General features: G+C 42.8%; 2 protein-coding genes across 2 annotated transcripts; both read right to left on the bottom strand.

Annotated features, from left to right (window-relative positions):
- Window positions 1-962: 962 nt before the first annotated feature.
- Window positions 963-3,889, bottom strand: LOC119507911 (protocadherin beta-16-like). The gene has a single exon (XM_037801212.1). It carries the CDS (start codon window positions 3,559-3,561, stop codon window positions 1,189-1,191), a length of 2,373 nt encoding a protein of 790 aa, XP_037657140.1. The 5' UTR covers window positions 3,562-3,889; the 3' UTR covers window positions 963-1,188.
- Window positions 3,890-6,162: 2,273 nt separating this feature from the next.
- Window positions 6,163-10,342, bottom strand: LOC119507909 (protocadherin beta-13-like). Its single transcript, XM_037801211.1, is given in 2 exon segments — window positions 6,163-8,196; window positions 8,198-10,342. Coding segments are annotated over 2 exon segments (2,379 nt in total). The 5' UTR covers window positions 9,719-10,342; the 3' UTR covers window positions 6,163-7,338.
- Window positions 10,343-12,105: the final 1,763 nt, after the last annotated feature.

Below are 12,105 nucleotides of genomic sequence, written 5' to 3'. Positions count from 1 at the left end.
GTGATGTACATTAATAGTATTACTATTTTTAGACTTAGAAGCACCAGTTCATATTTTCAGAACACAGCTTTGCCAAAAACATCTGGATATATTTTTAAAGAAAAAGTAGTTACAGACTATCATAACAAATAAAGCTTCTCTTTAACTCCCAATAATCTTTAGGTAACTTAATGATAATTTACATTTCTCTTTAATTTTACATATTTAAAACTATTCCTTTCCTTTTGCTTTCCTGCTACAACATCACAGTATATTAAGTAGGAAATTTTTGAAAATAAACTTGCAAATTAAATCAGGAAAATATTACAAAGGTAGATAGGGATTACTGGAGAGAAATTACTGAAATGTGAAGAAAACACATAAACTAATAAAGCAACTGAAATTCATAAAATTTCTATTCAAGATAATTTATTTTTTCCCTGTGAAATGAAGGTCATATGCTCAGATAACAAAAAAGCACAGGTTGATCTTTTGCCTATTTCTTTGTTTTTTTTACTTGGAAATTGATAAAGACTTTCATAACAATAGTTGAATAATTGATCCAGAAATGCTGGACTACTGGCTTATAAAAAATACAATGTACCAATACATACATTGTTATTTCTAAATATATTAAAGATGCTGCCAGGTGTTAGCTAATGACAGGAAACAGTATGGCTTGGTAACAAGGTCACTGATCCAGAGTCAGATCTAGGGAGATGCTCAATTTTGCCACACTTATTATTTGATGACCTTGGTGAACTCACTGACACTTTATAATGTACCTCTCCCTATGGGTTTATTAGGGAGTTTTAAAGTGTTAAAGTAGTATATGATATATAGTATAGGTGCTAAAAAATTATCTTAAAAGAGGTACTCTACAAGCTGTGCTTTCCAAATTTAGGTTAGGTGTACTAGTATAGCACTCTAATAAATCAGAAAATGAAAATAGCCAAAAAGATTGAAGACAATTGACAATTGAAAACGTCTCAAACTAAGATTTTATTATGTAATAGGCTACACATGAGGCAAAATTGTTTAAGATAAAATATGACAATAAATTCCAAGCTTTGTGGAGGGCTTATTGGGGCAGAAGTCCTTCTTTTACACTCAGAGTACATGAAATAATGTGAAAGCTCTCTACAGGAAGATCAGGAAGAATTCCTTAGTAGGATTATATTCACAGACACTTTTAATTTTCATTCCATATCAGAAATCCAAATTATTCCGAAATGAGATAGTCTCTTCGCCTTCCCTACGAATGCTCTGGGGTGGGAAATTGGAGATAATCGGCTTCGGGAACTTGAACTCGCTGGTCCCAGAATCTCCCATGAGACACACCTCGTACTGGTAGCTCTGGGACAGGGTCCCGGTGCCGCTCACGTCCACCAAGTGGCCCAGAAAGTGGCCCTCAGGCACCGAGGCCGCCCTGCGCCTCCCGCACAGCCGCACCGCGATGAACAGCAGCACCGAGAACAGGAAGAGCGACGAGACCGAGGCCAAGGCAATGACCAAGTAGACGGTGAGCGAGTCGGCCTGGGCCTCGTCCGGGGCCGCCTCCGGGAGCGGCAGGTAGGGCTGGGAGAAGCCGTCCACCAGCAGCACGTGCAGCGTGACGCTGGCCGAGAGCGGCGGCTCGCCGTTGTCCTTGACCAGCACGACGAGCCTGTGCTTGGGCGCGTCGCGGTCGCTCAGCAGCCTGGCGGTGCGCACCTCGCCGTTGTGCGCCCACACGCCGAACAGCCCGGGCTCCGTGGCCTTGAGCAGCTGGTAGGACAGCCAGGCGTTCTGGCCCGAGTCGCCGTCCACCGCCACCACCTTGGTCACCAGGTGGCCCGCCTCGGCCGCCCTGGGCACCAGCTCTGTGCAGGGCGCAGAGCCGTTCTGCAGCGGGTACAGCACGAAGGGCGAGTTGTCGTTGTCGTCCACGACCACCACGCGCACCAGCGCCTCGCTGCTCAGCGCCGGGGAGCCCGCGTCGGCCGCGCCCACGCGGAACTCGAACGCTTGCAGGGCCTCGTAATCCAGGGCCCTGAGCGCGAACAGATGCCCGTTGTCGGCGTTGATGGAGACCAAGGAGGCGAGGGGCAGGTGCGCGTCCTGGGGCGGCAGCAGCGAGTAGGTGACTTGGGCGTTGGTGCCCGAGTCTCTGTCAGTGGCGCTGACGCTGCCGATGTGCAGGGCGGGGCTGTTGTTTTCTCGGACGAACAGGGTGTAGGAGGTTTGGGTGAAGTTCGGCGCGTTGTCATTGACGTCGGCGACCAGCACGGTTATGTTGTGCTCAGTTTTCAGCCTGGGGGTACCCAAGTCAGTGACTGTGATGGTGATGTTATACTCGGCTCTCACTTCTCTATCTAGTGCTGTCTCCGTTACCAGGGTGTAAAAATTCTTGACTGAAGGTTTCAGAAGAAAGGGAAGGTCATCCTGAATGGAGCAAACCGTCTTTCCATTTTCCCCGGAGTCAGAATCCGACACACTAAAAACAGCAACTATAATCTCAGGCGAGTTCTCTGGGATGGGGCTGGTGAGGGCAGACATGGTCACTTCTGGGGGATTATCATTCACATCCACCACCTGCACCAGAAGAGTACATTTCCCCGAAAGACCTCCCCCATCTGTGGCCTTGATGTCCACTTCATAGGACAGAATTCTTTCGAAATCTACTTGTTTTCTCAGTCGAATTTCTCCTGTCATAGAATTTACCTCCAAAGTTTTGCTAATATCTTCAGAAGGTTGAAAGAGTGTATAGGATATTTTTCCATTTACTCCACTATCTAAATCGCTGGCAGAGACAGTGACAAGCAGGGAGTCTATCGGGCTGTTCTCGGGAATCTGCACCTTGTAGAGATGCTGCTCAAACTCAGGGGCATTGTCGTTGGTGTCCACCACTTCGATGCGGACCTGAGCTGTCCCAGACCTGGGCGGAGAGCCGCCATCCAGCGCTTTGAGGGTTAATATGAGTTCAGGCTCCTGCTCCCGGTCCAGCTCTCTATCTAGCACCAGCTCGGGGTATTTCCTGCCGTCCCTGAGTTTTCGGGTTAGAACCCGGAAATAGGAGTTGGGACTAATTGTGTAATTCTGAACATTATTGCTTCCTATGTCCAAGTCCAGAGCATTCTCCAAAGGGAACACATTTCCTAGAGGACTGTTTTCCAGTATTTTTACGGTCATTTCTCTGTCAGTGAATACCGGAGAATGGTCATTTATATCTCTCACCCTCAGTTCAGCCTGAAATATCTCTAAGGGTTTTTCCATTAACACTTGGAAATGTAGTACGCAGGGCTCAGTGGGGCCGCATAGCTCCTCTCTATCTAATTGCTCATTTATAAGCAAATCCCCAGTCTGAACCTTGAGCTGCAAGTGCTTTTTGTTCCCCTGAGAAATGATACGGACCCCGCGCATGGACATCTCTGTCAATCCCAAACCCAAGTCTTTTCCTAGATTTGCCACAAAGGAGCCTCGCTCCATTTCTTCCACCACTGAATAGGGCCCCAACTCGGCGCCCGACAGAGACACGATCAGCAAAACAAAGAAAAGTAGGACTTGCCTTTGTCTCCGATTGCTCATCCATCCAATCTCCATTGCTCTTTCCTGCAAATTTGGTTCACAGGAGCTTCAATTATGGCCAAGATCCTGGTAGCACGGTCCTGAAGTCCAGAACGTCAAAACTATGACATTTATTAGATTTTAAAAGAGGTCTAACATCCGCTTTTGCTCTAGCTGAAAGGTTTTCTTTCCCTTCTGGGCGGTGGTGTTAGCTAGGTACTGGAGCTGCGTAGGCAATTCTGTTTTCCTTTATCTTAAACCTGCAGCGCCACCACGTGTTCCCACTGATTCTTACATATTGTGGTTTAATACTGGAGGCAAAATTCTAGACATACCAAATAAGCTGTGCAAACTGTGTTTTGTAATGTAAAACACTGAGTTATATTTTCATATTATTTTTATGGGTTCAGATAGGCCCCTATGTCATTGTACAGGAAGGAATACAAAGAACAAACTGTCACATTATTGACTGTTCAGTGTGGCCGAGATGTTAACAATTAAATAAAATAATTTAATCAACACTTAAGCTTAGAAAAATATGCACATAGAAGCAAAATGTTTCTGAAGTTACATGGGAACCATTTCACAACTAGATATTTTTCATGGTACATTTTATCAAATTACAAGTGCATGGACATTGTAAAATTGCAATCAGTGGCAGTTCTAAAAGGAATATTTAACCAATGCTTTATCAAAGAGTAGTTTACTTCCTTTTCTTTCCTACACTTAAGCATGAAAACTGTGGATTTTCACAACTTTCAAATTATTGGAAATTTACTTACCAAATAGAACTCAAGGTTGGTTCTACTGTGTTTTGAGATTCTTTTGTTGGGGCATTCTGTATGCATAATTTGAATTGGATTGCAATAAATATTCTTATCTTTATCAATTCAATGTTATTGTCAATAATTTTTAGAAGTCTTCCTATTTAACCTTATCTGGAGTAAAAACACCTAACTCATGAGGCCTAAATTCCTGTTACAAAGATCTTCACATTCCCTCGTTTGGCCACAGGTAGTACCACCAGACTGGATAACTCTCTTCCAAGCAGCTAGCTTGTGGTTGGCAGAATAATGCCACCCCTTCCCCCAAAGATGTCCATATCCTCATCTCCAGAACCTTGTATCTAAGTTACATTACATGACAAAAGGGACTTTGTAGATGTGATTAAGTTAAGGACCTTGAGAGGGGAAGATTATCCTGGATTATCTGGATGGGCCTAATCTAACCATATAGGTCCAAAAAGTGGAGAACTTATCCCAGCTATGGTCAGAGGGAGAGGTGACTATGAAAGATTGGTCAGAGAGATGCAATGTTGCTGAGTTGGAATATGGAGAAAGGAGGCTACAACCAAAGGAATGTGGGTGGCTTCTAGAAGCAGGAAAAGACAGAGAAATGCATTCTCCCCCAGAGCTACCAGAAAGGAATGTAAGCCTGTCAACACCTTGATTTTAGTCTGGTTTAGACCTGTATTGAACTTCTCATCTACAGAATTGTAAGACAATAAATTTGTATTGTTTTAAGCCGCTACATTAATGGTACTTTGGCAAAGTAGCAATAGAAAACTAATTCAGCCCAAGCATGGATTCTCAATCACTCAGCAGCTGAATCAACATAAATTCATCACTTCTACAAGAATAATATTATTGCAACAAATTTGGAGAATGTCTGATTCATCCTCTCAGAACGAAGCCATTTATGACCCACATATATTTTTCAGCATAATTTTAAGGAGGAGATTCCAAAAACAAATGGTTCATTTTAACAGAAAGTAACTGGAGCCCATCAGGTTTTTCCCTACTAAATTTCCAGAATCTCTAAGTTATTAAGTGATAAAAATTTCTCCACAACATTACCTATACTTTTCTGAAATCAGTCATTTCATTTAGAATTAATACTTGAATAGTGAATACTTTCAAGCAAAAGATATGCTAAAATGAATATAGTGTTTTTAATTTGAATAAGGAGCTTATAAAAATGTATATAATAGAGCAAATTCCAAAGAAAAAAGCTAAAGAAAGAACAAAAAATTTCGAGAAATACAAACTACTCTCTATTCAGGAGACTCATTTCTGCAGTAATGAATATGACATGTTGAGAAGGTACAGAAAGATAATTGGGCTGATTCCCTCATGATGGAGATCAATTGTGGTGCTGATCTACCTTTCTTAGGTCACTACTTCTATAGGGACTTTGAGTTTTTTTGGTCCAGCAGTGTGGCAATAGGTATAGAAACATATGAACTATAGGCTAGAAGTTATATTTTAACATGGGAGTAGAGTTCATGAAATAGGAATTTTAGATGACTTTTACTTCCTCAGGAAGACAGTGCTACCAGTTAATGCCTGCCAGTGTCACTTATTGGTTAAGAACTGGGGCATTAGGCTCAGATTTAAATTCAATTTCAAATTTTCCTCATATCAGAAATGTGAACTAGTTACTTAACTTTTCTATTCTTCAGTTTCCGCATAGGTACAAAGGGAATAATAATAATGCTAACACCCTTAGAGTTTTGTGGAGGATTAAAAAGAAAATGCATATAAAGCACTCTGTAGACTACTTTTAACTGAGTTAGAAATTAAGAAATAAGGGCTTTAAAAAGATCAGTTAAATCAAACTGTGCACTTAAGATCTATATGTATTTATATAATATCTTACTAAAAATCTTACTGTTAAAAAATTAGGATTAGTTTCCACTGGAAGTAGGACAAAAACAAAAATGAAGGTGGCTTAAATGATATAGACATTCCTTTAAAGAAACTCAGAAATACGCAATTGAGGGATGACTCCAAGGTCATCAGGGACCCTTGCTCCTTTTATGTTTATTCTACACTGTCTCAGTCTATTGTTTCAATCATTAAAGTTGTTTTGTGTTCCAATATGGTTGTTTGCACACCAGCCACCACACCCACATTTCAGGCAGCAAGAAACAGCTAGGGAAAAGGGGACCACTTCCTAGATGAATCAACTCCCTTTAAGCACCCTTCTTGGACTTTCCCTGCAACATTTGTATATAGGTCTCATTGACCATAACTAGTGCTAGCTGCCAAGGAGATGGGCAAGATGTATTCTTTGATTAAACACAATTTGAGTACAATTTGAAATCTTTTACCAAAGAAGAAAAGACGAATGTATTGGGGTGGCTACTAGAGTTTTTGTCACAGATAAATTATGATCAATGTTTCTCAAATGAGAAAAACCCATTTGTTACATACTACTACATCTCATTGGATAAACACAATGTAGTCGCCCTCCCCCCCATCTAACACCAATGAAACTAAATCAAAAGCAACCAACACACATAATAATGAAAGTACACAATTAGCATAACATTTTAAGAGAAAACAAATTCAAAGAAGTTTAGTGCCTTGAGGGCAACCTAAAGCAAGGGTGAGATATTCTTACTGCACAACTTCTTTTCCCTATCTGAATAGGCATACTGCAGGATAACTGTAGTGTATTATTGCTATGTATGTACCTAATGGTTTACTAACAAGAGAATGGAAACACAATTAAAAATGAGTTAACAGAATAAACATTCCATTGTTTTTCCCTAACATATTCCTAAGCTATTCCAAAACAAGAGTTTATGGAAAAATTGACTTCATCTTTGTTCTGAGATGCTAGATTTAGAGCCATTCATCTTGTTATAGGTGTGAAGAAAAGCTAAGATACCGTTTTTTAAACCTAGGAATAACTTAAGAAATTTCCAAGCAAGTTTGGTGGACTTTAAAATCTATAATAGGTTTATAGAAAAACTAACACCTGAATTTATCACAAAAAATTAAATATGGAATTTGAAAACAACTGTGGTCACTGAATACTGAAATCAAAGTCATTCCTAAAGTTGGGATTTTCCTCTATTTCTGGCTCAAAGCACTGGCCCTGTAACTTGGGTAAAATTGGCTTCTGGAACTTGAATTCCCTGGGGGGTAAGCCTCCAGTCATACACACCTCGTACTGGTAGCTCTGGGACAGGGTCCCGGTGCCGCTCACGTCCAACAAGCGGCCCGGAAAGTGGCCCTCAGGCAGCGAGGCCGCCCTGCGCCTCCCGCACAGCCGCACCGCGATGAACAGCAGCACCGAGAACAGGAAGAGCGACGAGACCGAGGCCAAGGCAATGACCAAGTAGACGGTGAGCGAGTCGGCCTGGGCCTCGTCCGGGGCCGCCTCCGGGAGCGGCAGGTAGGGCTGGGAGAAGCCGTCCACCAGCAGCACGTGCAGCGTGACGCTGGCCGAGAGCGGCGGCTCGCCGTTGTCCTTGACCAGCACGACGAGCCTGTGCTTGGGCGCGTCGCGGTCGCTCAGCAGCCTGGCGGTGCGCACCTCGCCGTTGTGCGCCCACACGCCGAACAGCCCGGGCTCCGTGGCCTTGAGCAGCTGGTAGGACAGCCAGGCGTTCTGGCCCGAGTCGCCGTCCACCGCCACCACCTTGGTCACCAGGTAGCCCGCCTCGGCCGCCCTGGGCACCAGCTCTGTGCAGGGCGCAGAGCCGTTCTGCAGCGGGTACAGCACGAAGGGCGAGTTGTCGTTGTCGTCCACGACCACCACGCGCACCAGCGCCTCGCTGCTCAGCGCCGGGGAGCCCGCGTCGGCCGCGCCCACGCGGAACTCGAACGCTTGCAGGGCCTCGTAATCCAGGGCCCTGAGCGCGAACAGGTGCCCGTTGTCAGGCGTTGATGGAGACCAAGGAGGCGAGGGGGAGGTGCGCGTCCTGGGGCGGCAGCAGCGAGTAGGTGACTTGGGCGTTGGTGCCCGAGTCTCTGTCAGTGGCGCTGACGCTGCCGATGTGCAGGGCGGGGCTGTTGTTTTCGCGGACGAACAGGGTGTAGGAGGTTTGGGTGAAGATGGGCGCGTTGTCATTGACATCGGCGACCAGCACGGTTATGTTGTGTTCAGTTTTCAGCCTGGGCGTACCCAAGTCAGTGACAGTGATGGTGATGTTGTAGTTAGATCTGCTTTCTCTGTCCAGAGGTCTGTTTGTTAGCAGCATGTAGAAGTTTTCGACAGATTTCAGGAGGAAGGGTAGATTGTCCTGAATGGAACAGCTTATCTTGCCACTTTCCTCAGAATCAAGATCTGAAACACTGAAAACTGCAACCACAGTCTCAGGCGAGTTCTCAGGGATGGGACTGGTAAATGCAGACATGGTGACTTCTGGGGCATTGTCGTTCACATCCGTGACTTGAGCCAGAACAGTGCATTTTCCAGTGAAGCTTCCAGTATCTCTGGCCTCGACATGGACTTCATAAGACTGAAATGTTTCAAAATCAAGCTCTTTTTTCAGTCGAATTTCTCCTGTCATGGGATTTACCTCAAAGGTGTCGCTAATCTCCTCGGAAGCCTGTAAAAGTGAATACGAAATCTCTCCATTGACTCCTGTATCTATGTCCGTAGCCGAGACGGTGACAATCAGGAAGCCTACGGGAATGTCCTCGGCGACCTGCACCCTATAGAGAGACTGCTCAAATTCAGGGGCGTTGTCATTGGTGTCTACGACTTCGATATAGACTTGGGCTGTGCCAGACCGGGGTGGAGAGCCGCCATCCTGTGCGATGAGGATTAACCTGAGCGCAGGTTCCTCCTCGCGGTCTAGCCGTTTGTCCAACATCAGCTCAGGATATTTCCTGCCGTCGCTGCGTTTGCGGGTGAGGACCCGAAAATAGGAGTTGGGACTGATTATATAATTCTCAATATTATTTCGGCCTACGTCCACGTCTTGAGCATTCTTCAGAGGAAATGTAGTCCCAGGAGGACTGCTCTCTGATATTTTTATTAACATCTCACCCTCCACGAACATCGGTGCGTGGTCATTTATGTCTATTACTTGTAGCTCAGCTTGAAAAAACTCTAAGGGATTTTCTAGCAACACCTGGAAACGTAGCACACAGGGCTCCATGTGACCGCACAGTTCCTCCCGGTCCAATTTATCTTTTAACAACAAATCCCCGGTCTCCTGATCGAGCTGCAAACGCAGTTTGTTCCCTTTGGAAACGACTCTAACCCCCCGCCTAGAGAGTTCCCCCTGCCCCAGACCCAAGTCCTTTGCTAAATTGGTTATAAAAGAGCTGCCCTCAGTTTCCTCCACCACTGAGTAGCGCCCGGGTTTCTTGCCGGCCAGAGATAAGCCCAGGAGAAGAAATAAAAAAAGGACTTGCCTTTTTCTGCAAATGAGCTTCCTGCTGGCCTCCATAGTTCTTGCTTAGCACAGCCTCTTGCGAGAATGGTTCCCCAGAACAGTAAAAACCACAGTATCTGAGACTGCGGTTATTCCACAAGATATCGCAAAAATATTCACGTCAGTAGCCTTTTTTTCAGAGGATCCATTCCTCTTTTGTGGCGCCCAATCTTCCAGCGGGCTTCCAGGCTCTGCTGGTAAATTTAGCTTGTTAATGGAGCCGCAGCTGCGGTTCCGGTTTATACCTTCTTATCCTGCAGCGCCACCACGCGTCCTCACATGATCTTACATTTTCTAGGTTGAAAAGGATGCACTCTTCCTGACTGCCTTTGTACCACCGGCTATGTAAGGTTACAATACTATCTCTAATATCGCTAGACTCTTGCTGTACAGACAATAGTCTGGAGGCTACACAAGAGAAAGGAAATTAGTAGAGGGTCTTCCAAAAATGCTAATTGAGTTTGGGGCAAAAAGAAGATAGCCTGGCTGGAAAGAAAGAATATATATTATCAGAGCAACAGAAAACTTTTAGAATTATATGTTTTTATTACCATGAACCATGGGAATACTTAGTAGCTGTAGACTTTGGAAAAATTATTTAACCTCTCTCTGCCTCAGTTTCCTGATGTGTAAGGTGGATAATAATACTACCTGCCACATAGGGCTGTTGTGATTCTGACCCGGCCCCTCCAGCCTTACAAATGAAGAAACTGAGGCAGAGAGAGGTTAACCTTATAAATAAATTATATATATATTATATTAATAAAAATAATGTCTTTTCAGAATTAAATCTTGGCTCTCTAAAGAATCAATGACTCATTACTCTAGAATAGGACACTGCCAATTCCTATCTCTAAATTTAAAAGTATGGCTATATTCAACCTTCAAATTATTGAAAAAGAATCTGTCAAGCATAAACATTTACAGATGGGCCTACCAGTTCCTTTGGCCAGAAAATCCAGTTACACAATTGCATTGCATTGGTTTGTGGTACAGGGCATCTTTGTTACTTCTATTTTCTTGAGAATAATATAATGAAAGAAGCCTGTGAGTAGCCTATGATAATAATAGCACCAACACAGGAAAACCAAGTTCTCCATTAAGCCCTTAATTCTCCCTTTGGTGTGCCATTAGGTAAGTCCCAAGAAACAAACCAGGCATGCAACCTAATGCCATCAGGTAGCTGAATCTACCTAAATCCATTGCCATGGCTAGAAAGACATCCTGAAACTCACATGGTAGCAGAGTAGATGAGCAGGATGATCTCAAATAGAAGTGATCATAACAAATGATGAAGGTGGCTGAACAAGAAAGACTGGAAAGTTTATCTAAATAAAGGTATAATCTGTGACAGCAGTGGTTATTCTGTATCTCACAAGGATGTCTCTTTTGTAACTTCCACTTCTTACACCATCAACTTTTAAAATACTTTTTATTTTTAATAATTTCAAATCCCACAAAGAAAGAATATGATGAAGCCCCGTGACGTATAACTAGCTTCAACAATTATCAATATTTCACCATTATTGTTTATTCTGTCCCCCTAACATTTCCACATCCCAGGCAACCTCAATTTTCACCCATAAACACTCCATTATGCATCTCTGTTAGTGATTTTAAAACAATTTGACTCAATTATCATAACTAAGAAAATGAACAATATCTTAATATTATTTAATACCCCTGTATATTCAAAATTTCCCCCAATATTTCATAGTTCCGTTTTGTGAATCAAGATTCAAACAAAGTCCACACATTGCATTTGGTTGCTATGTTCTCTCATATGTAAACTTCCCTCCTTCCCTTTTTCCATGCCATTGATTTGTTGGAGAAACTAAATCAATTTATCATGCCATTATGAAAAATTAAGATTTTACTGCTTGAAGTATTTTTTGTCCTTAAACTCTATCCCATTAGTGATGTACATTAATAGTATTACTATTTTTAGACTTAGAAGCACCAGTTCATATTTTCAGAACACAGCTTTGCCAAAAACATCTGGATATATTTTTAAAGAAAAAGTAGTTACAGACTATCATAACAAATAAAGCTTCTCTTTAACTCCCAATAATCTTTAGGTAACTTAATGATAATTTACATTTCTCTTTAATTTTACATATTTAAAACTATTCCTTTCCTTTTGCTTTCCTGCTACAACATCACAGTATATTAAGTAGGAAATTTTTGAAAATAAACTTGCAAATTAAATCAGGAAAATATTACAAAGGTAGATAGGGATTACTGGAGAGAAATTACTGAAATGTGAAGAAAACACATAAACTAATAAAGCAACTGAAATTCATAAAATTTCTATTCAAGATAATTTATTTTTTCCCTGTGAAATGAAGGTCATATGCTCAGATAACAAAAAAGCACAGGTTGATCTTTTGCCTATTTCTTTG

The sequence above is a fragment of the Choloepus didactylus genome, chromosome 13 (assembly GCF_015220235.1).
Source record: "Choloepus didactylus isolate mChoDid1 chromosome 13, mChoDid1.pri, whole genome shotgun sequence".
Taxonomy (NCBI): domain Eukaryota; kingdom Metazoa; phylum Chordata; class Mammalia; order Pilosa; family Megalonychidae; genus Choloepus; species Choloepus didactylus.
The sequence above is the reverse complement of the archived record's forward strand: the minus strand, read 5'-3'. Positions and strand labels throughout refer to the sequence as shown.

Bases quoted from the DNA above. Each gene is read 5' to 3' on its own strand.
- LOC119507911 (XM_037801212.1), bottom strand. From the start codon at position 3,561: ATGGAGATTGGATGGATGAGCAATCGGAGACAAAGGCAAGTCCTACTT.